Source organism: Globicephala melas, chromosome 11, assembly GCF_963455315.2.
Source record: "Globicephala melas chromosome 11, mGloMel1.2, whole genome shotgun sequence".
NCBI lineage: Eukaryota > Metazoa > Chordata > Mammalia > Artiodactyla > Delphinidae > Globicephala > Globicephala melas.
Genome location: NC_083324.2, coordinates 48,021,624 through 48,049,237, shown reverse-complemented (window position 1 = coordinate 48,049,237; position 27,614 = coordinate 48,021,624). Strand labels below are relative to the sequence as shown.

The following is a 27,614-nucleotide window of genomic DNA, read 5'->3' as shown; positions in this document are numbered from 1 at the left end:
GTTCACATCACATCCAGTGAGCCTTTAACCATTGAAGTCAGGTCACACCATGCCCTGCTCAGAGGCCTGCAGGAGCTCCTGTCTCAGAGGCAAACCATGGGCCTAGGGATGGCCCACAATGCGTGGTCTGCCCACCCCTACTCCCTTCACCTCGAAGCCCATTTCCTCCCACTCTGCCCCTTACTCCTCTCCAGCCACACGGGTCTCCTTGCTGCCCTTGAATACACCAGACACAACTTTTCCTTTGCTAGTTCTCAGATATCTGGGTATCTTGCTCTCTTTCTTTCTTCCAATTTCTACTGAGAGGTCACCTCATCAGTGAAGCTTCCCTGATCGGCCTATTTAAAATTGCACACTACTCTCCCTCCAAATCTGGTGTCCTCTATCCTTCTTACCTTTTGTAAGTTTTCTCCGTTGCTCTTATCACAATCTGACCTGTATGTTTGCTTCTTTATGTATGTGTTTTTTGTCTCCTTGAAGCTACAGGAAAGCAAGAGCTCTCTTTTGTTCACTGCTTTCTCTAGCACATAGAGTAGTGATTGGCATGTAGTAGGTGCTCAGAAATATTTGAATAAATTACTGTATGACCAAATTCCATGTATAGGTTATTAAATGTCTTATAATTTTCCAAGTTGGATGCACTAGATTTCACATGAGCCACAGGACAGCTTAGTGAGTTAGGCAACACAGGACCATAGAACTCCCCGTGCTTAGATGACGAAGCTGAGGCCCATGGGGGCTGACTGAGTGCCCCGGGACGCATGGCTAGTTACTGGACTTCCTGGGACTTGTAGTTCTGATCCCAGTAGAGTTTCCGCCCCCACTCTCAGCTATCCCCTGAAGCCTCATGTTATATCAGTGAAAGCTTCAGAACACTTATTGCTGTTCATATTTCCTTGCAGTGTTGATGACAGAACCCCGTATCTAGCTATGGGGGCTGTGAAGAATATCTCCCTAAACATCTCCATCTCCAACCTCGGGGACGATGCCTATGATGCCAACGTGTCCTTCAATGTTTCCCGGGAGCTCTTCTTCATCAACATGTGGCAGAAGGTAAGAAGGACCCACATCTAGTGCATTTGCTGACTTTCATCGTACCTTGGAATATGCAGTGATTCTGCAGAGGTTATTCCTTTATGTGGAGGATCGCTTGGAATTATAATTTTTTCCTCCTGAACTTAGAAAGCATCGTTGGTAAAAGCCAAAGAAACCGTAAATGCCCACGATGCATCAGAGCCATATCCATATCTCACACAGTTTCCCATCCCTTCTCTCTTGTGAAACCCTCTCTGCACAGTTTTATGTCTGGCCCCTTCTCTGAGATGATACAGTCATCATCTCCGGCACACGCATGTTCTAGAATATTCCCACTGTAGGTCAGTAGTTGTTGTGAAAAACCAGATAAGAAATGAGAACAGATCACTGCTTATCATGCACGTTATCACCAATGGTGCCCTTGATGTTTTCCATTCGAGGATCATGAACATCTGCCTCTGCTTTGGCATATTGATTTAGTCCTGAGATATTTTAGTGAATTGAGGAAATTAAATTATTTCCATGAATTGAGTGAGTTTTAAAGAGCGATTTAATTTATTTGCACGATTGACGTTTAAATAGCATGACTCAGAAAGGAAAAAGGAGCTGGGATTCTCTCTAGTCCCATAATCCCCCTCAGTGAACCACTTTGGGGAAGAAAGTGTAATGGGTCTCAAACGTAGGTGGCAGGAGGAATGAGTGGACTCGGATAGACCGACTTCTACCTGGTGGTTGTCTGACTGTGGGCAGCTGTTCCGATGGGAAGTTTTGCAGCTTTTCAAAGTGTTCACAAATTTGAACTGCAGCACCTTGATGTCTGTGTAAAAATGGAGCCGGAATCACTTTCCAAGGGAAACCTTGGCCCTGCCCACAGGTGAGCGCTTGGTGTGCCTTCGGGCGGTGGGCAGCCTCTGTCCAGGCACAGGTCCTGCTAGGCTCAGTTGTTTGGACAGGACTGTGCCAACCCTGCCTGGCTTAGGGGGCAGCTGGGGCATATGGAGACATCCTGAAAGGCACTTCAAGAACATCCCAAGCAGTCATGTTAGAATCTCTGATGCTCTGTAGCTTCTGGAGCTACAGGGTAGGGGAGACCACAGAGGCATTGAATGCAAGAAGGGCATGCTTTCCAGCCACTTCTACACCCCCAAAATTGTCCCTGATTTTAAGCCCAGTCCAGAGGGAGCCAAGAATCTTCAGGGTTCTATTACCTGGCTGTGCACCGAATCTCTTTTACAGAATGTCATGTCTGTGATGGGTCTTCTTGTGGGGCATAAGAGGGTGGATGGGGGGAGGGGGGTTCACTCAGGGACCAGACCTGTGGAACTCACCTTTATGGTAACTAAGAGGGTGTGACTGGTGACTGGGTCATCACATTGAATGTATTCCTGTCACTCAGGACCCATGGGAGAACTTCCTCTTTGTCTCAGAATTAGGAATAGCTGTGCTTTTCCAGAGCATTTTGGCTTGTTCATATCTGTGGACACAGTCATCCTTATAACCAACTGAGCTTCGTTGTTTCTGTTGCCTGCTAGGAAGCTCAGAGCTTGCCCCACTCTGTTAGTACCTAGGATTTGGTGGTATAATTTATAAACTAAGTAGCCTCCTGCATCTTGCTTTACTTCCCTTCACCATGTTTTTCTTTTTGGCTTGGAGACTGTATAATATTCTATCATAGGATATAGTATGGATTGCCTATGAATTCCTACTATTGGATATTTAGATTATTTCCAATTTTATTCTCTTTTAAATAATATTATGATGAATATCTTCTACAGAGATTAGTATGAGCAAATGGTTATATCCTTCATCATAATTATTTGGGTAATGGGAAGTAGCATTTATTGACCATGTGTTATACACCACAGGTTTTACATACATTTTCCCATTCTCTCCTTACTGCATGTGATCCAGGTGCACCTGATTTATTGGAGGAATGTTCTCAGGAGAAAAGAAGTGAGGGAAGCAGGTTGGGGCAGAAAGGGCTGAGTAAGGGTGTAAAATCCAGCCTTGGTCTGGGTTGTGGGGTGGAAAGAGGTGGGGGAATGCCCTAGAGCATAAATCACTCAGCAGAACTGTCCCCCCTTGAAGTGGAAGGGGAGCACCATTTCCACCCTGTCATCATCATTGACCACTGGGCGGGGTGGTGAGTAGCCTCCCTGACATCCTGGACAAGGGGACTCTGGTCAGTCAAGGACGACGCATGTGAGAAGGACACAGGTGTGTCACTAGCTACTGTAACTGATCATGGGGCCAATGAGAGCACATTTTTATCTCTTTGGCATTGAGTCCCAGCAACCTTTAAAACCTTTGGCACAGGGGACACTAGGTTTCAATTTGGCAGAAAGTTGACAGGGTATCGGGCTCTTCAGGATGTGGTGGGCATTAGTCCAGTAAAGGTGGCAGGGCACAGAGACATTATATCATGTAGCTGCTGCAGAGGCAGGACTGGCTAGAAAAGCAGATGGGTGAGATGGCCCTCAGTGTAGCAGGAGAAGGAATAATAGAGAAAAAAAATTCCCTTCCTGTGACTACAACCACAGCTGCAAAGTTAAGCAACTGGGGAATATAAATGGCATCACTCAGCTCAGAGCAAGATTTTAACGGCATGCAGGTGGGTAATGAGGGAGACAGGAGAGGGCCCACCCACCATGATCCACCTACCAGAACCAACATGGGCCCTACCAAAAGGTTCTAGCACATTAAGTAAGAAAAGTATACCTCCAGATACAGAGGGAAGGCATACCTTTTAAAAGACTATTAATAGAAAACAAAAGTAAATTTTACTGAGCGTCTGCTTTTGTTTTTAGTAAAATTCAAGAAAAAAATGAACGCAGCAAATGATCAGATAGTAGAACAACAGACTGAGAAGAAAAGGGAATGGGCTGAGAGAGAAGCAAAAATAAAGGTTTTGAGTGGGATAAGGAAATATTATAATGAAACCAAGAAGGTAATGACAGAATCAAAATATGTGTTATGGGGACTTCCCTGGCGGTCCAGTGCTTAAGACTCCATGCTTCCACTGCAGGGGGCCTGTGTTAGATCCCTGGTTGGGGAACTAAGATCTTGCATGCTGCACAGCATGGCCAAAAAGAAAAAAAATATGTGTTATGATCAGGAGAGAGCAGAATTGGCAGTACGGGAAGTTGATTCATTGTTGCAGAGGGTGTATTTGAGGAGGTCTCTGAGAATTCAGAGAAAAAGAACAGAGCAGTGGAGAAGGATGGCAGTGAAGACTAGGTATGGAAGGTGGAGGCTGGAGAATCAGCAAATAGAAACAGTTCCAGAATCACTGGAATAGAAGACATGAGTAGACAGCAAAGAAGGATCTCCGTTTTCTTGAATGGGTGCTGCAGACATTAGGCAAAAGTGTTAAGAACAGTTTAATGTTTACACATAACCTCATGACATTTCTAATTTTACAGGTATAAAAATGATACTACTCGTACCTAACAGAAAACAAAGGAAGCCATTTTCTACAGATTTCTGTAACATTAATAGCAATAATTAGAAATTATTGTTCCATGGTGAAATAAGAATTCTATACCCAACCAACTTGCCCTCCATGGTAAAGGCAAAATAAAGATATCCTTGAATATATAAGAATTTGTAAAGTCTACTAACTCTCCTGTTTTGGATTCCCCCCAGAGCAGACCCAGACACACTGGTGGTGGTGTAGGTAGTTTAGAGAGTTGTCTCCGGGGGTCGGGGTGGGGCACGGTGTGGGAGTGGTGAGTGACGAGAGACAGGAGAGTGTGCACGGAGGGGCAGGTGGTGCTGTGGGCAGTTCGGGCTCCATCCTGCTGCAGACCCTCTGAGAGACAGAGTCACCCCTCAGACTCACTGCTCTGTAGGGTAAGGAAGCTGCTGGAGGGTTTATCTACCAACTCCTGCTGCTCATCCATGGAGAATCACTCCAAAGGCATTAACTGTCTAGCCTTTGCAGCCTTCCCTGGCTGTGGGCCATACTTCCTGGGGCCAGGAAACAACTCAGGCAGAGAGTTGGGGGAGCTTTGGGCCTGGAAGGGGACTGGCCTCAAGTGACCAGCCCTACGGGTGTTTACAGGGAACACGAGCAAGGCACTGGCAGCATCTGCCACAAAAGTCATGAAAGCTTGAATAGCCGTGAAACTCTTTCTGAGAAGCAGTTATAGATACAGCGTATTGTTGAATAAAAAGTGTATTAAAGCCAAATAAAAAAAGTAAGCAAAAACAATTTTTACAAATATTGAAAATATTAAGCAAATGTAAAAAAATTATTGCCTCAGTAAATATATAATTTTAAAGATTAATAAAAATAAGCCTATAATCTGTTTTACCATAAAAATTTGAGAAGAAACTTAATCTTGTCACTCCTCCTGCTTCACATTCTTCAGGATGGAGCTCAGGCTCCTCAGCTGTTCATGAGAGGCCCTTCCCAGCCTGATCCTTCCTGCCTCCCTTCCTCCCTGGCCTCATTGTTCACCATCCCCCACATACATGCTTGAATCCATTCATACTTTATTACTGAAGCTGCCTTTACCCAGGAATACCCCAGCCCCAGTTTGTTTAATGAACTGCTCTGACCTCACATCTCAGTTCAGGGGTCACCCATGCAGGCCCCTCGCATGGCTGCACAGGTGATGTGGGTAGATGGATAGTTGGGTGGATGGGTGGAAGACCAGCTGTCCCTCTTGTCCAGAGTCACAAAGCAACTCAGCGCCCAGGCCCTGACTACAAGGTCTCCAGTCTTCTCTGTCATCACACAATTAGTGATGTATCAGTTTCTGAGACTGAACAAAAAAATATCACTTGAGATGGATTTTTCTATCTCATGCGAGGCTTCTTTCATGGATTTGTTCTTCCTTTAAGGGAAGGCTGCTTATAAGAATGTGGGCTGCACAGGGATGACTTTTCTCTCACCTACATAAAGCTAAAAGAGAGAATAAGAATGGAGAAAACATGGTTTGGAATACCACTGCATCATACAACTTTAGGGTCACGTTCACCTTGGGCTCTACGTGAGCAACACCTCAGGGTACAGTTCCGCAGAATACATGAACGGTGCCCTCTGGAGTCATTACAGCTATGTGGCACTGGAATCAAGATAAAGTTGAGTTGTCATTTCTTGCCTTGGTGCTACTTGGCACAAAGGGACTTAGCTCTTCTTGCATCCGTGGAACAGGAATGGAGTTGTTTGGACAGCAGTGATTAAGTATCCGCTAAGTGCCAGGGACTGTACCGGCTGCTAGGAGACACAAGGAGGAGTAAGCGCTGGTCCTAGCTCCCAGGGAGCTCAGAGCCTAATAGGGTGAAAGACATATCAGGCAGCATTTAAAGTACAAGATGCCAGCTGCTCTACAGAGGTGCTGAGAAGTTGCTTTGAAGGTGAAGCAAGTCGCTACTGTGACAGCTAGTCTTGGGTTGGACAGAATCCCTAGACGGATGCTAGGGGTAGATGGATGGGCGTCTGAAGAGTTGGTGTCAGCCGGTGCCAACATTGCAGACCTGGGGTCGGTGGGTGAGGTGGGCGAATTTATTTGGGAGGTGAAGTCCAGAGCTGGGCTGGAGTAAGGGTGAGATGGCAGAGGAGAGCAAAGGAGGAGGGACAAAAGGAATCCAGCGAGATGGAAAAAGGTTGCCCATGAGGGACAAAGGACCAGTACCATTCCTAGTGGCAGGGTGATGACAGGACATTTTAGGAATGCTGATGCCTGCTGTTCTGTGCTGAAGTAGCTTGTCAGGTAGGACTCTTGCACTCATGAATAACTCACATGAGCGAGAGAAACTCAAAAAAAGAGGCTGGGTTCATGAGTACATCTTTATGATATTGACTGCCGTGCACACGTGGAACACGGACATTGTAAGCTTCAAGCAGGTGCAGGAGAGCTCCCAGCTGACTTTTGGGTACAAAGGGGATGCAGCAGTTTGCCTTGGAGTTAGGGAAGCCCACGCTGGGAAAGAAGAGAGAGGAAGGGCAGGCTCCTGACCTAGTCTTTTCTCCACAGCGTGCACTCTTGATTTGGGTCTCCCAGATGCTGACCTTGAAACAAGGAATTGAGGTCAATTCATTTATTTGAGAGGTGCAGGAAACACTGGTAAGGAAGTGAAGTGATACAGGCAGGTGAAGGCAGCTAATGAAGAGGGTGCATTTACACCAGGTACCACAGTGGGTGATGGGGCTTCATCCTGCAGGGCAACTCGGGAAACAGGACAGAACACAAGCTTCAGGGGTGAGGGAGCTGGGGATTTACACCCCCTCCCAAAGAGTCAGTGGTTGAGACCTTCTCGGGGTGTTCATTCGCCAGTACTAATGTCTTATAACGTGCATGGCCAGAGCCATCTACACGGTTCTGGAACGATGTTCTCAGGCACAGAGATGCAGACCCTGGCAGCCGGAAGTAGGCTGGAGCAGCCTGAAAGGTGCAAGCCATCTGAGCAGGGCTCACCAGCACCTCTACCCTGAGCACTTCACTTTCTAGGCTTCCAGAAGGTGTAAGTTGGCCTCATAGCACTTCACTGGGATTCTGCAGGCGCACACCTCACAGTCTACAGGAGTGGGGCAAGGCAGGTGTTGTAAATGGGTGAAGGGGGCTGGGTGTGGGACAGTAGGAAGCAGTGGAGACTGTGGAAAAATGGAGGATTCCAGCCTATTCTACAGAAGGCAGCCCATGCCCAGCAGCGGTCACCTGTTGCCAGATGGGAGTGAGGGCCAGTTTGCCAGACTTCCTATTTTTCAACAAAAGCCAAAAATCCACATTTTTATGTGAAATCTCATGGCATTGGCAGCTAATTAAAATATTCTCTGAACATTGTATGGGCCAAACAAAACATGTCCTCTTGACTGCATCCAGCCTGTAGGCCACCAGTCGTGACCTCCCGCTTTGCTGTTTTCCACATGTTCTAGTCCTTTTGTCTTGCCTGCCTGTTTGGCCCATGGACCTGGATTTCTGGTAGAACCTAGTTTGTCTGCAGCCTTGATGGCAATTCAGGTCTACCCCTGGGCAGCAGATCAGCTAGCCAGACACTGGAGAGTGAGTGTGTATTGAGGGGAAGGAGGGAATTGGAGAGGGTCAACCCAAATGTGGTGTTCATGAAATTTTTTTTACTTTTTTTTTTTTTTTTTAAATTTTTGGCTGTGCTGCACGGCATATGGGATCTTAGTTCCCTGACCAGGGATTGAACCCATGCCCCCTGCATCGGAAGTATGGAGTCTTAACCACTGGACTGCCAGGAAGTCCCTTACCTTTTTTTTTTAATTGAAGTATAGTTAATTTACAATGTTGTGTTAGTTTCAGGTGTACAGCAAAGTGATTCAGTTACACATACATATATCTATGCTTTTTTGGATTCTTTTCCCATATAGGTTATTATAAGGTATTGAATATAGTTCCCTGTACTATACAGTAGGTCCTTGTTGTCTATTTTTTATTTATTTTTTTAACATCTTTATTGGAGTATAATTGCTTTACAATGGTGTGTTAGTTTCTGCTTTATAACAAAGTGAATCAGCTATACATATACATATATCCCCATATCTCTTCCCTCTTTATTTTACATATAGTAATATGTATATGTTAATCCCAAGCTCCTGATTTATCTCTCCCCCCTCCCCCCTGCTGTCCTTTTTGGTAACCATAAGTTTGTTTTCTATGGCTGTGTGTTTCTGTTTTGTAAATAACATTTTTGTAGATTCCGCATATAAGTGATATCATTGGGTATTTGTCTTTCTCTGACTTCACTTAATATGATAATCTGGAGGAGGGAGACAGGTGAGGAGGATGAGTGATCATGAATCAAGTGGGGAGAACATAGACCCTCCACTGTGATGCGTTTGATCGCATTCGGAGCACTTCCTGTTTGTAAGAAGTGTAGTTCCTGCTTGTCACCATTGGTTATAAGTCACTGGATTCGACTGATGAGTTGTTGCATCACCTCCTAGTCTTCTGGAGGAGCTGCAATGGAGGAACGAGCCTGTGTCCTTTTATTTCCTCCATGACAGGGTCTAACGTGGGAGGTGTGACAATAATGTAGAAAGATGCTGGAAGGGAAGCCCAGTTTTGCTTTCTCTGAGAGTGAGTGCTTTGAGTTCTGAATTAAACTCAGCTTTGGCGGGGAAAAGCTGCAGGGCAGCTTCCGCAGCTTTCAGTGGCTTATTCTTTACGACAAGACACATAGAGGGCTAACAAGTTTGTATCTCTTGTAAAGTGATTCTTCCAGCTATGTCTACATTTACCCCAGAAAGGGCAACCCCTTCTAAAGTTCAAGGCAAATCATTCAACGTGGCACTAGGCCATAAGACTGATCCAGTTTCTAACCCAGGTAGATCAGGCAAGATTAGACCCTGCCATGTTTGTATACCTTTATGTTTGTGGGAGTGCGCTGGCCTGTTCTCAAGACAAAAGGTTCCACACAGAAGCCACATCCGTACACAGGGACAAAATGAAATGTATTAAGTGGAGCTGGGCAGCCCAGCATCGTGCTTTGGAAGGGTTTGTGGGCGGAAGTGCGTGCACCTCATCATTGAGCGTGTAAACAGATTTCATACAGCCTTCCTGCACCTTGCCACTGCCCCCATTCATGGCAGGAACTGATTTTCATTGTGTTCTGCTTTCTCCGGTGTCTCTTGTCAAGTTAATAGTAGCCTCGAGTAAAATGCAACCCTTAGATGTTTATAGTCATCTTGGCCAGGCCATTAAGATGATGCATGAACTTGCTGCTTGCCCTTGTAAGAGAGCCCTGAGGGTGGATATTGATACTCAGAAAATAGTAAGTCTTTTCCGCCCCTTTCCTGTTTTTAATCCAGTGCCCCGAGCCCCCTGGTGCTTTACCTTGAACTTCCTGCTTAATGCCAGGCAAAAAGACCTCACCTGGATCCAAGGGCCATTTGAAGCTCTTAACACAGAGCACACTCTCTCACTCCAGTGGTCTTTCCCATCCCGCTTGTCAGAGGCAAATCCCATGTTCCCTAGAGCCCCTTGAGTTTCTGACTTATTTCTGCCAGCCCTGACCTTCCTCCTGGAGAGGAGGAGTGTGGGTGGTGAGGAGCAGGGACCAGGCCAGGTTTGCAGGTCCTCACCCTGGGTTATCTGTGGCCATCGCGCTAGCATTTTTCTGACCCCATCAGAGCTGTCCTAACCCAGAGTGAAGCTGTGCCTGGAAGGAAGGCTGGGCCCTTTCTGTGACAGCCAGCAGCGAGGAAGTGGGGGAGAAACCCAGACACCCATTTCAAATTACACCGTGGCCTCAGTGTTCCACGGCGGGGTTCAGTTTTCATGTATGTGAAAAGCTGCATTTGTGTATTCACTGCGTTGGAAAGGAAGGCTACGTTTTGCTTGAGAAATGTCAACAGAGCTGTAGCTACGACAAGGATTTTTCACGAAAGTAGTTTTCCAGAGCTGCAGGACTTGGGCAGATATGTGCGGGGGGAGTTTAGAAAACACGTGTTAAGCCTCTATATTTTTTTCCTAATGAACTGCACAACAGCAATTTAATAATTCCCTCTTTTAAGAGGAAAGGGGGAGTCTTGGATTTTAAATCTTTTTTATAAAGCAGCACAGCACCTCTTAAAAAGAAAGCCATGAAATTCATCTGCTCAGTCCAACAAAAGAAAACTAAAAAAATCAAGAAGAATTAGGTGTTTCAGGCTGGGTTTCCTGAAGCAGATCCCGAGGTGAGGATTCATGTCAAGTGGTTTATGAGGGATGTGCTCCCCAGGGAGCTCCACGTGGGGAGTTGGGGGAGCAGGGCAAGAAAGGGTGCGTCTCAGGCGAAGTCATGAAGAGGGTGGCCTTGCCTGAGCTCTGAAATGGGGGCCACACCTCGGCACTGCCACATCTCAAGGCCAGGAACCTGGGCTTTGGTTCTCCCACGAGCATTGGTCATTGGTTAAGGGCCAGTTACGGAGGAAATGAAGCCCCAGGCACTTTCCATGCTCTGAGGGTGAGGTGTGGATGGAGCAGCTCCAGAAGCCAGAGGGCAGGCCTCAGAAAACCCACAGGTGCTGGCTCGTGAAAGCAAATGCGCACTGAAGCCAGAGGGTGGACACATCAAGGGGACCCAGGGGTTGGCGTGGACCACTAAAAGCACTTGCTACAGCAGGATTACCATCAGTGGGTGCTCTTTGTGATCTGAAGGTATATTACAAGCATATGGACAAAGATCTTTGAGCTCTTGAGGTGTTTTTGTGATGTTCTCAGTGTCAGTTGCACACAGGATATTTCTGCCAACTCCTGAATAGGGGAATCAGCAACTGTGGAGGCCCTTGGAATTTAAGAGACAACATGAATGCACAGCTGTGGTCCACTGCAGTCCAGTTTTCCAGAGCTGTCATTTCATCCATTTGAGGCCAGACTTACAAGGAGCATCCCTGCTCCCTGATGGCCACTGGCATCATTCTTCCCCAGGCACCTAAGAATAACTAGCCAGCCTGTCCTGTTCTCCTAAGCAAGTAGATTAAGCAGCTGATTTTAAAAACCAGTTAGAAATGTGTTTGGCTGCATGTAAGTGATCCTAATGAGGTTTTGATTTTTCCTTTGTAATAATAAGTCTCAAAGTGGACTGGTAAGTAATTGTACGATGCCATCAGAAACCCAGTTCCTCTCTCTTTCCACTCAGCCTTGCCTCATACACATTGCTTCTTGGTGTCCACTTCCAACACTGCAACTGTATTCCAGGCAATAATAAGAAGAAACATAACCGGCCTGCTCCCTTTTAAGGAGCTTTCCTGAAGCTCCACTCAGCATTTTCCATGTACATCTCATTGCAAAACCATGTCACATGGGCACCCCAGCCACAAGGGAGGCCGGGAGATGAGTTTTGCTGGCTGGACACACTGCCACCCCAAACACAACCAGGTTCAGTTTACGGGGAGGAAGAGAAGAGTAGCATTGGGATGCATCGGCAGAGTCAGCCACAGCAGGAACCTGGGAGTGGTCGTTTGCAAGTGTCTCTGAGATACAAAGCAGAAAGGGGGAAGGAGGGGTCCCTGGTGGCACAGTGGTTAAGAATCCGCCTGCCAATGCAGAGGACACGGGTTCGATCCCTGGTCTGAGAAGATCCCACATACCGCAGAGCAACTAAGCCCGTGCACCACAACTACTGAGCCTGTGCTCTAGAGCCCGCGAGCCACAACTGCTGAGGCCCGTGCACCTAGAGCCCGTGCTCCGCAACAAGAGAAGCCACCGCAGTGAGAAGCCTGTGCACCGCAACGAAGAGTAGCCCCCCCTTGCCACAACTAGAGAAAGCCCACACGAAGCAACGAAGATCCAACGCAGCCAAAAATAAATAAATTGGTTAATTTTTAAAAAAAAGAAGAAAGGGGGAAGGGCAGGGAATGAATCACAGACAAACAGGCAAGTGACCGGCACAATTACTGTCTTATTGTCCTTCTGCCAAAGTTTTTTCAAGCTCTGCGTTACTGCATTTAGGATTTTTTTTGCAGTCACCCTCAAGAATACCTTTTGGGGAGATCTAGTTTGGCCATAGTCAGGTGTAGCAGAGCCCTGGTGAGAACCAGCAGGTGATGTGACCCAGTTCTGCCTAATAAGCAGTGCCCAAGGGGACTACTCCTACAGTAGACTTTGGATCCTGATAAAGTATAAGGTAATTTCTATCTGTCCACCTTATCTATCATCATTGATACCTGCATTTCTTATTTTCACAAGGTGAAGCCATTCCAATCAAGATGTCACTGTATTTGGATTCAGGGCCTCCAACAGAGGTGCTCCAGCTCTACATCCAGGCCAATCTGTGCAAGAAAGGTCAAGGTCGGCCTTCCCTGGTGGCACAGTGGTTGAGAGTCCGCCTGCCGATGCAGGGGACATGGGTTCGTGCCCCAGTTCAGGAAGATCCCACATGCCGCGGAGAGGCTGGGCCTGTGAGCCATGGCCGCTGAGCCTGCGCATCCGGAGCCTGTGCTCCGCAACGGGAGAGGCCACAGCAGTGAGAGGCCTGCGTACCGCAAAAAAAAAAAAAAAAAGGAAAGGTCAAGGTCCAGTATCCCTGTCCTTCTGACTTTTTGGTATATATATTTCCAGCCCCTTCTTTACTGTTCTTTTTTTTTTTTTTTTTTTTTTTGCGGTACGCGAGCCTCTCACTGTTGTGGCCTCTCCCGTTGTGGAGCACAGGCTCCGGACACGCAGGCTCAGCGGCCATGGCTCACGGACCCAGCCGCTCCGCGGCATGTGGGATCCCCCCGGACTGGGGCACGAACCCGTGTCCCCTGCATCGGCAGGCGGACTCTCAACCACTGCGCCACCAGGGAAGCCCTTTACTGTTCTTTTTATCTGTTTCCTTCTTAAAATGTAAAACTCAGGCCTGCACTGCTATCCAGTGTGCCCAGCCTAGAGTTATTATTGCCCCAAGTCTAAAAATGATATTTCTGTTAACGTGGCAGCCACGGCACACTTGCATTTATTTGTGATGCCTTTATTCTAATTTTTTCTGGTCTTTTTATGCTATTTGGAAGTTGTGTCATTTATAGCCTTGCTACTCAAAATACAGTCATGGACCAGCAGCACAGCCTCACCTAGGAGCCTGTTAGACATGCAAAATCTCCACCCTGACTACCCGGATCTGCTGACCAGTATCTGCATTTCAACAAGATCCTTAGGTATTTGCCTGCATAGCAAAATTTGAGGGAGGTCTGAGCTCCTGACTTCAGGTCATCTAACTTGGTAACTTACCAAGGCATTGATGAGGACCCTAAATGCACTTGGAGCAGGGGCCTGGGGTGCTCTGGGTGGGATACCCTCCGGGCAGACATGGAGGCACTCACAGAGTGCCTGGGGAGGGAAGAAGGAGGCTTTTATGAAGCATCCTTCAAGCACGGGGCTCGGGGGGTTTATCTCATTGAGCCCTCACCACAGCCCTGTGTGATGGGGGCTCTTATTCCCAATCTGTAGATGAGGGAGTCAAGACTCCCAAAGTTAAGGGAACACAATCATTTTATGTTCAAGACTCATAAAGGTTAATGAGACTCAGGTCACACAACCAGTAAGTGACTGAGCTGGTGCTAACATCACCTTTTGGCCCAGCTTTCCTTGTCTGAGCCACCAGGAAGTCTCTCAGATGCTTTCCTGAAAATCTGGTTGGCCGACTGGGGAAATCAGTCTCTGTCTCCGTGGCTAGAGGTGATGCTGCTTCTCTTTAGTGCTAAATTTTAAAATGGCAGCCATTCCACCATGCAGGAAGCAACAAGGTGAGCTCTTCCGTAAAGGAACGTATGCTGGAGAAAACAGAGAAATTCAAAACCAGGGAGGGGTCCTGAGGCCTCTAGAGGAAGGTCTCAGGACAGTGTGTGGGGTGTGGGGGGGGTGGTCCCCTTCCTAGAGGTGACAGGGTCACTGAGCCGTGAGCACAGCTGCCACACACTAAGACTGAGATAAAGAGAATGTGTGCTCAACTAGAGAAAAGGGGAAGGTTCCCTGAGCCAGAGAGTAGACTGTGCTTGAGACTGGCTGTGTGACTAACAGGTGACATGCAGATGAGCATCACCTCCACCTGGCCGAATCCAGGGCTCATTTCTCCATCCTTTTTTTTCTGGACCCATCAGCAACTATTAGTATAGTTAATTAGTTCATTTTGGGGGTTTCATTTTTAGTCTTTAATAGCATTTTTCCCCTTGAGATACAATTTACATAGATTAAAATACATACATCTTAAGTGTGCAGATCAATACTTTTTTGCATACATCTGTATCCATCTAGTCATCACCCACATCATGAATGAGAGCATTTCTAACAGGAGAGAAGGATGTCCAAAGTGGGATCCTAATCCCCCCAGACCAGTTCCATTTGCAGGAAACAGCAACTCCATTCTTCCTGGCTCCCTCTTTCTCTCTCACCCCTCAGCTGTCCCACCATGGCCCGCTGACTGGACCTGCAGAGTCTGTCCCTAAGGCAACCACTTTTTGCCATCATCATTGCTTCCATCCTGGCCCAGGTTACCATCTTCTTTGCCTATTATTTGCTGCAGTGGCTTCCTTCCTAATTAGACTCCTGCTTTCACCCTTGCTCTGTTACACTCCTTTGCATACAACCCTCCAATGGCTTCCCATCTCATTGTAAAGCTTCGTTCCGTTCAGTACCCATAAGGCTCCATAAGACCCAACCCAATTGCTGCTTCTGTGAACATATCCACCCCTCTCCTCCTTGCCCTCTCCACTGTAGCCGCAATGGCCTCCTTGCTGTTCCTTTCAACACACCAAGCTTGTTCATGCCTCAGGGCCTTTGCACTGACTCTTCTTCAGATGTGCATATGGCCCACTCCCTCACTTACTTCTTGCCTCTGGTCAGATGGCACCTGATTAGAAATATCCTACTGTTCCAGACATCCTTATCTCATCCCTGTACCCTAATTTTCTTCATCAAACCTGTCATCTGACAAACTAATTGTTTCTAACTGTCTTGAATGACTTTTTAGTCACTGATTCATCCCTGACACCTAAATGCCTGGGATGTAGTCGGATCTTAACATTGTTGAATGAACAAATGTATGGATGGTGGATATGTATATAGATAAATGAAGGATATTTCTGTCCTTCTATCTACTTTATGACTACTGTGTCAGTTCCATTAGGTTTTACATTGCACTAGTAGTTTTTAAGTATTAAATGCTCTTTTTAAACAGCTAATAGCTTGGAGAGAGATGCTAATTTCTTATCTCCCTGGAAAGGGAAACCGCCAAGAATCAGAGAAATGGAGAAATGCTACCCCCGCCCCCATAGTGATAGAGTCTTGCTGTGTAAGATCAGGCCTTTGGTGCTAAAACTCATCACTGAGGGGCAGCTTTGTGTCTGTGCCTTTTGGGGGTGACAGGCGACAGACCGAGGCCATGCCTGCAGGTTTTCCAGCACACCCTCCTCATTTGAAGCCAGCAGCTGTTTCCAGCAGAGCAGTCCTTTGTCCAAGTGGGTTTCTGCAATGGCCCTAGGTTTGCAGGCCTTTGGTAGGGCTGAGAATGTGAGCTACAGTCCCCACGGGCTTGAAAAGCATCTGTGCTATGCGTTCTTTACAAGAACTAAAAGTGACACCCATGTCTTGGTTAGGTTTCCCCAGAAGTAAACCCTGAGAGAAGAATTCAAATGCAAGTAGTTTGTTTGGGAGGTGAAGGTAGGGGAATGGGGAAGTGAGAGAGAAGAAAGAAAGCAGCTGAAAACGGTCAGGTTATGAAGCCAAGTACTACTGTTGGACAACTGGGTTACTCCCACTGGGGAACTCGGGGTCCATAGAATAAGCATCTCAGAGTGATGCTACCCAAGCGATGATGGGGCCGGGGCTTTACCTACCACCTCTCAACAGTCACTGGTTGAGGGCTGCTCCTGGGGGCATTAATACCCTGACACTTCTGGCCTGCCTTGCAAAGGGGACAGAGGAGCTTTGTCACTAGAGAAAGCTCTCTGGTGAAAAAATGCAGATGCCGGCAGCTGGAGAGACAGGGTGGGGATGTGGACCAAGAGGGTCTGCTGTGACACCTCCACCCCCTCCCTTGTGTCAACCTCACAGGCGAGGATGGGCTCCCTCATCACACCACACTCAATCACCGGCCACAGTTCTTTCTTTTTCACTCGCTTCTTTCTGGTCCTCACTGAGATAGAGTGAAGGATACGGAACAGCAGTCCACAGGCTGTAGGATTGAGGGAGATTAGAGTAGATACAGCTTTCAAACCACACAGGCCGTCTGGAAGCTTTGGCCTCAGTGAGGCCGCCTCTGCTCTCAGGGAGCTCCCAAAGGCTATGGAACAGGTCATGTACCCTCATGTGTGCACATGGACCCCCAGAGGTATGGCTCAGGGCCCAGGTGGGATTCTGGGGGGTGAATGGGTGAGTTATTTGGTGCTCAAGGGGCCCGTTTTTAGCGAAGACAGACAACATGCATGAGGGGGCTGACAGGGCATATGTGCGAGTACAGACCCACCTGTGAAACTGGGGGTAGTAGTAATTATAATCACCCACTATATTTTTAAGCCCAATTTTAAAATGAGGAACCTGAGGCTCCAAGAGGCACAGGTGGTTCCAGGATGATGCAGCTAGGAAACAGCGAAGCTGGGATCTGAGCCTGGTCTGTCTGGAGGCCAAGCCTGTGTTTTGTCCGTTGTGTGTGCACTTCTCCAAACGAAGGTTTGCCTTGACCCAGCATGTGTCTTGTGTGGCACAGCGATGGCCCCCAGTGTGTTCCTGTGGGTGGACAGGTGGTTAGAGCTGTATGTGAAAAGGTCTCCACTGAGGTCTCAGTTTTCCTCCGGGAGAGTTAAAGGAGGACCTTGTGGAGCCTGCAACCTTTGGATAAGGGCTCTGTCCTGTTTGCCCTTACTCAACTCAGCAGGTAAAATGCAACTCTAAAGCTTCACCAGAGGAGAAAGGAAGATAACTGGGCTACAGGTGTCTAGTGGAGCCGATCACCATTTTGGAAGGAGAGGTGGGGCTTTATGTGGACCGGGTGGGGACTGTGCTGGAGCCCTCGCCGTGCAGTCAGCTACAGAAAAGGAGTCACCGGCACTCCTTCCAAGGATGCCGCTCTCCTAAAAGTCGCAGTTGGGAAAGGTGTCATTGGGGTCCCCCTCAGCCAAGCATTTTCTCCTTATGCTATCTCAGAAGTGAGAGTTCCATAGACATCCCCTGAGCACCTAGGCTGTGTGACGAGACACCCAAGGGCCCAAAGATCGATCAGATGTTGGCCCTGCCCTGGGGGAGTGCCCCACAGAGTCTCACCTCCCAGAAGGCTCCTAGTGTGGGGATAAGAGGAAGTTCTGTTGCTCCCCGAGCCTGGGAGGGGTGTCAGTTCTGCTGGGCAGAAAGATTTTCTGTGACCCCATGGCCCAGCTATGACCACTAGGAATTGTTGGGGTATGTTTGTCCCAGATTTCTTCTTGTCATTTTTATGTACTTATGTATTTGAATATATATTATGTGAAGGGACATGTGGAGTGTTTTATGGATGTTAAACCAGACATAGTAACTCTTTGCCTGTGGCATTTATCCCCAATTTGTCCTTTCTCTTTTAACTTTGTCACAATTGCCCAACAGAAGACTTTAACTCTTATGTAGTCAAATTCATAATAACTCTTATGTAGTCTTATGCATAGCTTCTAACTTTGGTGTTGGCTTAGAAATTCCTCCCCATCTCCAGATATCTACCCAAGTATTTATTAATGATTCATAGTTTCCTTTTTTTCCTACACTTATATTTTCAATCTATTGTTGGTGGAATTTACTTTGGTGTAAGGAGAAAAACGTAGAGCTCCAACTTTTTTTTATATATATAAATTTATTTATTTTTGGCTGCGTTGGGTCTTCGTTGCTGCACGCCGGCTTTCTCTAGTTGCGGTGAGCGGGGGCTCCTCTTCATTGTGGTGCGTGGGCTTCTCATTGTGGTGGCTTCTCTTGCTGTGGAGCATGGGCTCTAGGCAAGTGGGCTTCAGTAGTTGTGGCTCACGGGCTCAGTAGTTGCGGCTCACGGGCTCTATAGTGCAGGCTTAGTAGTTGTGGCTCGCGGGCTTAGTTGCTCCGCAATATGTGGGATCTTCCCGGACCAGGGCTCAAACCCGTGTCCCCTGCATTGGCAGGTGGATTCTTAACCACTGTGCCACCAGGGAAGTCCAAGAGCTCCAACTTTACTTCTTCCAAATAGTCACAAATCGTCAGATGTTTCCAAAAGATTGGTTAAACCCTCCATTACTCACCCGCACCACCACTGACCCAAGTTACTCTTGTCTTTGTGTTCTGAATTCCCATTTACATTTGGATCCAGTTCTGGATTTCTCTGTTCTGTCCCCTCATCTCTCTACCTCGGGGTCATACCATGAACCGTAATTGCTGAAGCTTTATATGACAGTTTAATATCTGGAAGAAGAATTTTCTCCCTTAGCATTCAACTTTTTTTGCCTAGTGTCACATGCTTATTCTTTCAAATAAGCCATTCATTTAAGTTCAGAAAAATTCCATAGCAGTTTGACTGGAATTATTTTAAATATGTAATTTGGGAAGAATATATATACATTTTTTAGTGTTGGGGTTTCTCCTTCAAGAACCTGCTTTGTCTGTTCACCTACTTTTTTTCCTTTCTCTCTCTCAAAAAAGCATCATCATTTTCTCCACCTTTCCTGCATGTTTTTTTTTTTTGCGGTACATGGGCCTCTCACTGTTGTGGCCTCTCCCGTTGCGGAGCACAGGCTCTGGACGCGCAGGCTCAGCGGCCATGGCTCACGGGCCCAGGCGCTCCGCGGCACGTGGGATCCTCCCGGACCGGGGCACAAACCCGTGTCCCCTGCATCGGCAGGCGGACTCTCAACCACTACGCCACCAGGGAAGCCCTCCTGCGTGTTTTTATTATTCCTGGCTGTTTGTTGCTGTAAATGGGGTCCTTTTCCTTTGTAGCTGGCTTTTACATGTATATGAAAAAAAAAAGCTTTCAAGTTTGGCATAAGTTTAACTGGTGACTTTACTAAAATTATATCCTAGTTTTTCAGTTTCATTAATCTAAGCCTTTCTTAGGTAGAAATCATGTCATGTGCAAATAGTGATTTTACTCCGTCGTTTCTGATATTAAACTTCACTTCTTCTTCTGGAGCAATGTTCCTCCTCTCATTTCATGGCAGTAGGGAGCAATGCCAGACCTAGTGAACATCCTTCTCACTCTCACCTTTAATGGGCACGATGCTGGTTGTTGACCTGAGTTCTGCATTTTATTAATCATGTTAAGGAAGTGCATTAACATGAATGGATGCTGACATCTTGTCAGATATGCTTTCAATCTATTCAAATCTGAAGAGCTTTTATGCACGAAAAGGAATGGTTACTTCTGTTAGTCTTATGTCTAGTATCTAGTTCATTTATTTTGAAGGAACTACCATTTTACAGATATTCACATAATACTTGTATAACTTGTAATAAATTAAAAACATGAACTTAAATGGTTTACATTGAATCATATGAAATTGACATTGTTTTAGGTCAAAGATAGCTGAATATTGGCAATTTCAAATGGCTCAACCTAATAGATTTTCCCATTTAGCTTTGAACGCAAGCTAAATCAATTGAATTTTTTCATAAATCTCTCTAAAATGCTTTCAATACCTTAAAAAGCAAATCATGATTCACCAGTCAGTGGGCTAACACTAAAAACCAATTAATGCAAGTGCTGCTACTAGGGATTTAGATTTCTTTATTATCTCTAGTCTGATTCTAATTTTGACTGTGGTTCTTCTGACTTCTTCCTGGAGCTACGCTTGTACTGACTTTCCCAGAGGAGTTAGGGTTACCATCTCAAGCCTGCGACATGGACCAGGGACATCATGGTTCTACCCTAATCTATTATTCAGTTGGCCCTATTAGACAATAATGTTGGCGGGCATTCCACCCTGATTCTCTCCAATCCCTCCCTGCCGTTTTTGCCACTCCACCTGCACACACCCCACTTTGGTTTGCTTTTAACACCCAGCACCTGTGATCCTTTTTTTTTTTTGGAGGGCTGACCTCAGGCTATTGGAGCCGCTCTACCTGTAGTCATGAAAAGCCACAGGTTTCCCAACCTGGGCAGCCCTTGACCAAAGACTCTCTGGGCCAGATTATGAAAGCCCAGCATCCCAAGTCGGGACAGCTCTGAGGTGTGACTCACTCTAGAGCTCCCCGTGGGATCAGGTGAGCACCACCCCCCGGCCCTGGCACATCCTTGCCTCATTTCCTCCCCAGCCCCTATCCTGCTTCCCCCACTGCCTCGCTCATCTCCCTGGGAGGACATTTTTATGCATCTTTTGATCATGAATCCTTATCTCAGGGGTCTGCTTCTGGGTACCCAGACCTAAAACAGGCTGGCCCTCTTTCATAAATAGGCTTTGTTCATTACAACAGAAACGTCTCAAATTACTGATTGGGCCAATCAGATATGTTTTGATTTTTTTTGTTGTAACCACAGTCTTTTCCCTCAAATGACCCAGTTTGGAGTAGCTTGTCTTTGTAACACAACCTAATATAAATCTATTTTGTAAGTATTTGTTCTGAGTGATTATTTCTTCTGAATGAGGCTCAATCTAATTCACTTGAGTCACTGAAGATATAACTATTTTCATTAACTATTAACACTTAAAATAATGAGATATTAAGCCATTCATATTGCTTCCTTTTTTTTTTTTTTTTTTTTGGCGGTACGCGGGCCTCTCACCATTGCGGCCCCTACCGCTGCGGAGCACAGGCTCCGGACGCGCAGGCTCAGCGGCCATGGCTCACAGGCCCACCCGCTCCGCGGCATGTGGGATCTTCCCCCCTGCATCAGCAGGCGGACTCTCAACCACTGCGCCACCAGGGAAGTCCTGCTTCCCTTTTTTTGACATTTGAATAAGATCAATTATATTTTTAAAGTTCCAACGTCTACTTGGTCATTGTGTATCATTCTTTTCCTATGTTGCTGGATTTAAGGTGCTAATATTTTATTTGGTATTGTTGTATCTATTTTCATAAATGAGATTTGTATGTAGTTTTCTTTCTTATATTTGTCATTGTCAGGCTTTTGTTGGTTTTTGCAAAATTAAGCAAGAAGCTTACATTCTTTCTCTGTACTCGCGATGTACAGGACATGATCCAACAGCATGAGCTAGCCCTTTCTGGAGCACTAATTAATGTGCCAGGCATTATGCTCAGTATTTAACTTTTATTAACACATTTAACCCTCACAACACTGTCCAATTATGATCTCCGTTTTCCTGGTGAGGAAACTGAGGCTTAGCAAGGTTAAGGAAGAGCCACAGCTGGTTAAGTGGTGGAGCAGGGATTCAGGCACAGACAGGCTGACTCCAGGGTGCTGGAATGCATCTTCTTTGCAGAAAGAGGCTTAATTTACATGTTTGATGCAGTGTGCGGGCTGCCCACGTGGCTTTGTGGCTCTTACCCTCCGGAGTGCCAGGTGCTTCATGAATTAGATCTTTTTCATTACATCACCAGTTTTTTGGTTGTTGTGTTTTTTTTTTTTAATGCAAGAGGCAATGGACTAGGAAGCATTGATGAATTTTTGGAGACAGCTGCAGTTTGTCTGAACAAGGCTCTCTTCAGTATCCCAAAGATATTGGCACACAGACCCAGCTCCCAACCAGTTCCTCCTGGAGCAAGCTTTCCTGCGGTGCCTGCGTGTCTCTACCCTGGATCCTGCAGAGCTGGCAGCAGCCTCACCCTTGGGTTTTCCTCTCTGGAATTAATTTGTCCCCAAGTGAACTCAAAATAAAAAGAAGATCACACATAAAAGCTTTGTCCTTATGTGGGGTTAGGAAGGTGGAAATAGCACAGTCCTTCCTGTTTTAACGGTTACCTGTTGAGCATTGGATGTCTGGAAGAAGAGATGCTGGTGGTCACAGTGGATCTGAAGCTCTTTTAGGCGCCAAGGAAATCAGTAGGTTAGGTTGTATCACATAACAACTGGAATCCTGTGACATGTTCTAATTTCCTAGTGTACAATGGGGTGATGCTGGGTTCTAGAGATAGCTGTGATTTTCATGGGATAAAAGCCCTTGTTTTTGTTTTGCTTTACTCTAAATAGTCAAAGGCAAGTTCTACCAGTAAGAGACTAAATGAATCCCGTAGAGCCCCTTGTTTGCATGATTTAGAACTAGATCTTGGGGAGATAACCATTAACCTATATCCTAAAGGTGTAATGGAACCAAACTTACTTATGGGACAATGGGTTCTTAGAATGTGTAAATGGCAGCTGGCTCAATCATGAGGAGGGTAAGGATGCCATTCATTCATTCGTCAGGTATAAATTGTGTGATTAACACATATTAGGTGTAGGAGATACATGAGCAAAGCAGACATAGGCCCTGTCCTCAGTCTGCTTCCAGTCCATTCGGGACTAGATATTTGCTGAATTCTTCATGAAACTGATGGTAACTGTGGAGAGTGGAGCACACTGGGTGCCACAGGAGGTTTCCCCGAGGCACTGTGGGCAGTTTTCAGGAAGAGCAAAGATGCTGGGACCAGAAGGAGCACAGGCCACTGCAGGAAAGTTCAGTGTGGCTGCAACGGAGTGAGTGCGTGAGAGGAGAGGCAGAGGGGAGGTTGGAAGCACCAGGCAAGCCCACGGGGAGATGTCCACACGCAAATACAGGGAGGGCTATTGTGCAAGTGTTTCAGTTTCTATTTTGCCTTGATGTTGGAGCCTCCAAATTTGTTTATAAAATGCCATAAAAATGTTTATGTACTTATTTATTTTAAAGCTTTAATCTAACAATTAAATCTGGGGAAGAAAGGACATACAGTTAATCATTTCTCCTTACTTTAGAAGAGAAGCCATAAAACACTGTCCTTAATGAAAACAGAAGCTTTTTCATTGAGACCAGAATTGTCATCATAAAAGAACCATTTACACATTTGGTCACTGCTGAAGGTCATTAGCCAGTTGATGGCTCCAAGCTTTAAATCTGAACTTGTCATAGGAGATTGGACGCTCAGGCTATAGAAGCCCAAAAAGGTTACCTTTCACAGATGGGACGAGACCCTGGAGAAGGAGATGGTCTACTGCAAGTCACAGAGCCAAAGAGCATATTGATTTTTCGGTCCTTGTCTAAGAAAACCAAGTCCAGGTTCAGTGTAATTCCTTCTTTCTTCAGCTTCTCTGAAAATGTAGCTGGAGCGTGAGAACCCTGACCCTCCAGCCCTCGTTTCCCAGCCCAGGGTTATGCTGTGTGTTCCTTGAACCCCTCTACCTGCACTCAGCATCAGCTTTCAGCCAGTTTCCACGTGCAGTATTAGTTTTGGCTTTGGAAAATGAGGTTTCTTTTACTTGGCTGGAAGTATACAGCAGCCAGTTCCTTTTGCTGTGCCTCATGAGTTAATCGGGCAGTGAGAGGAAAGAGCCTGCCTGGTGGGCATCTGCGCTCTTTTAAAGCCACAGTTCACCCAGGTGTTGAGTACCCAGCTTGCTCTTCAGGAAGGAAGGAGTGTTCTAGCAGCACCAGGCCCCATGTGGTATCTTCCTTTTCCAAAGTCATTCATTCGTTTTCTTCTTAATGGGGACTTAAGGATGGAAGCAACAGAAAATGAAAAGATTGTCCGATGGTCCAGCAGTTTCCATGAGATGGGCTTGCCATCGGGGTGGAAACATAAGATGGAGGTAAGAGTAGAGGAAGTTTGGTTTTGCAGAGCAAGAACCCATGCAGGTTAGTCTCTTACACCCTTGCTCTCTCTCCTTTCCCCTGCACACATACTGGCCTGTTCCAGAAGGGCCATTTGTCCTTAAGAACATTGCCTGTGAGCCTTCAAGCTGTCAGGAGGCCTCTTCCCCATCAGCTCCCTCTGGAAGTCTCCGTCTCAGCCTCAGTTGGACTGTAGGGCCTTTTGGTTCAGCTTTTTCCCAAAGTCTGTTATTTAGACCATTCCTTTTCCTAAGATTTACTGGCCACAGGCCATTGGCACCTTCCATTTGCAAAGCCTGAAACGAGGATGTGGGTGCAGGTGGTTTATTGGAGCAGGGCCTCAGGAAGGAGGGAAGAAAAGTCACCATGAATGTGTGTGGTTTTAGGTCACCACCAGCAGTGACCTAATAAATGTGACCTAATAAAAGTCACCCATAAACGTTTGCTTGAGGACAGGAGACCAGAGCATTCATTCTCGGGCTCCTGTTCCCAGCCAGTTGAGCGATGCCTCCGAAGGAGTGGATTATTCTGTCTTGGCAAGGGATGCAGTTGAAAGCGAGGACCCATGGAACTGTCCACCACATGAGAGCTGGAATCAGAGTTGGGCCAGGAGGAAACCACACAGGGCATCTGAGGCATTTGCTAAACCTATTTCTTCTTTTTTTTTAAATAAATTTATTTATTTATTTTTGGCTGAGTTGTGTCTTTGTTGCTGCACACGGGCTTTCTCTAGTTGTGGCGAGCGGGGGCTACTCTTCGTTGTGGTGTGCGGGCTTCTCATTGCGGTGGCTTCTCTTGTTGTGGAGCATGGGCTCTAGGTGCGTGGGCTTCAGTAGTTGTAGCTCGCGGGCCCTAGAGCGCAGGCTAAGTAGCTGTGGCGCACAGGCTTAGTTGCTCTGCAACATGTGGGATCTTCCCAGCTCAGGGCTCGAACCCGTGTCGCCTGCATTGGCAGGCAGATTCTTAACCACTGCGCCACCAGGGAAGCCTGCTAAACCTATTTCTGACCACAGTCCCAGCCCAGGTTGCCAAAACCTGAGTTCAGCCCCTAATTGCTTTCAGCGATTTGAACAAAAGCATGGGTCAGCTCTTCTCTCAGCCATAATCAGTTGACTGAGATTTTCCGTGAGCCCAAAGGGAAGACAGTCTGAATTCTAAGTAGAGGTGAGCCAGTAAGAGTTTGTGTTTTGGAAGGAAGAGGGTGGGAGTTTGAGTCTAGACCCTCACTCTTCCTTACCTATTCTTGACACTGGACATACATTAAGAAAAATAAGTAAATATGAAAATATCTGGAAAATTATGACATTTAAACTATAGTGTGCAGGAAACCTTACTTGGAGCTAAACAAATAAAATAAAATCCAGACTTCAAGAAAGGTAAATAAGGAACTGATTACTTTACTCACAAGTTCCTTCTGTTTACAAGGGGATTAATACTGAAAATTTTAAAAACATCTTAACAGAGAGGTCGGTGCAATTCAAATAAAAAGCTCAGTGTGCTTCAACAGTTTACAGATATTTAGTTCAGGAACAGTCTTGCCAAGGAGCTATTTCTGTTTAAAGTGGGTTCTCTGGGAGTGGCTGCACCATCAGTGGATGAGGAAAACAAGTTCTTTGAAGGAATTTATGAAACACCTCTCTTGTTTTTATTACATTTGTGTTCTCATATTTCTTTCTATTTGCAGTACCCTCAAGTGCTTTAAAAGTTTGGGGACAGTAAATAAAATTGATGGCCATTTTTTGTCATCTGTCTTCTGAGTCGGGATGTTTTTTCTGTGTTCAGAGGTTCATTCCTGAGCCCCTAGGGGACACAGTTAAGAGTGAAATGAGGTGATGCCAGGGCTTCTTGTGCACATTCCACAACCCCAGGCCCCATCTTTCCTCCTCGATAGTCGATGGGCTCAGTCGTGCAATCCCTCCACTCACAGCCTGATGAAATCCATGCTGCTGTTCTGCAGTTATTTTCTTACTCTTTTTCTCTCTAATTTTTCTGTTTTCACCTTTGGATGTCAGTTCTTCCTCTTTTTAGAGTTTAACCAAGAAAGAAGTGTTGGCCTTAGGTTCTTACAAAGTGGAGTGTGGACAAGCAGGGCCCTCCCTTGGCTCCCTTGCACGGGCTCCACATGGGTGACCACACCGTCATGGCTACCCCTTCCTGAGCAATTCCTGTCGGCTCCACTGGGCTTAGGTAACTCGCAGGTGCTCTCGTTTACTCTGCACAGTGACTCTGTATCCGTTGCTGTAGCAAACCGCCCCAAAATGTAGCAGCTTCACACAACCACCATTTAATATTGCTTGTGACTCTTGGAGCAGTTGTTCAGCTTTGGGCCTGGCTCGGCTGCCCTTGGCTGACCTCCCTCAGGTGTCTGCAGTGAGCTGGCAGGTCAGCTGGAGCCCAGCTATTGTCTGGGCCAGTGGGAGCAATGGAGCTCGGAGGCTTCCATCCTCCAGCAGGCTAGCCCGGGCTCCCGTGGCTTCGGCAAGGGTCCGAGAGAGTGGATAGAAGTTCTAAGGCCTCTTGAGATGAGGATTGGGACAGGCACAGCATCATTTTTGCAGCATTCAGTGGGTCAGAGTAAGTCATAAATTCTACCCAGGTTCAAGGTGGAGAAATAAAGTCTGCCTCGTGGGGGAAGCTGCAAAGTTGAGTTGCATGAGGTGTGGATGCAGGAGGGATGGGGAGCCTATTGGGAGATCTCATCATCCTCACGCTTCGTCCAGTGGGGAGAAAGTGGAGCCCACCATTGCGAGGTTTTGGAAAATCGGGGGTAGAGAGTGAGAATCCAGTGTTTCTAAAGAATCGCCCTACTCCCTTGATGAAAATTCCGTTCTGACAGAGGAAGGAGGAAAGGACTCCATCTGACTCTTTCTTGTGAGAGAGAAAACTACGTACAGGGTTGTACTTACTGTTCTGGATTGATTCTCACAGATGTTCAGCACAGGACAGTGCTGGGGAGGGCAGAACCCCCCCGCCCCCCAGCTGTGTGCAGGAGCTGCGGTAGGCACCACCACCTGCACCATCTCAGGGACACTCACATGACCGGTGGAGGAACAATGACCCTCTCCATTTTACAGAGGCAAAAACTTAGCAGGAAGATTGTGATTTGCTCCAAGTCACAAAGCTAGTAAGTGTCGGGTCTGGGACCAGACCCCCCATCTGTCTGATGGCAATTACCATCCTGCCTCGTAAGTAAGGACAGAGCCTGATCCTGACATCAGGGAACTGTCAGTCCTGTCAAGAAATAAATGTTGTCCTCCCCCGCCCCTACAAAAATAAAGAGATAACAATAAAAGATAGTGTTGGAGGTTGAGCTCACGAGTGTGGTTCATGTGCGAAGGCATCTTGTTGAGCAGGCCTCTCACCTGGGCACTGAACAGAATCGTTTGGGCTACAGGCTGTCCTCCAAGAGGGACCCTGAGGCCTGAACATCAGGGGTGGATTCCTTATTTCAGGGGTGAGCATGCAATCTAACAAACTAGGACAC

The 27,614-nt window shown here is 46.6% G+C and overlaps 1 protein-coding gene across 2 annotated transcripts in view; it reads left to right on the top strand.

Moving 5' to 3' along the window:
* Window positions 1–27,614, top strand: part of ITGA9 (integrin subunit alpha 9) — a 350,116-nt gene that overhangs the window by 217,017 nt on the left and 105,485 nt on the right. For both annotated transcript variants that reach the window (XM_060308137.2, XM_030830131.3), the window contains exon 18: window positions 903–1,053. In XM_060308137.2, coding sequence (XP_060164120.1) covers window positions 903–1,053 — 151 coding nt within the window. The remainder of the gene's footprint in view (window positions 1–902; window positions 1,054–27,614) is intronic.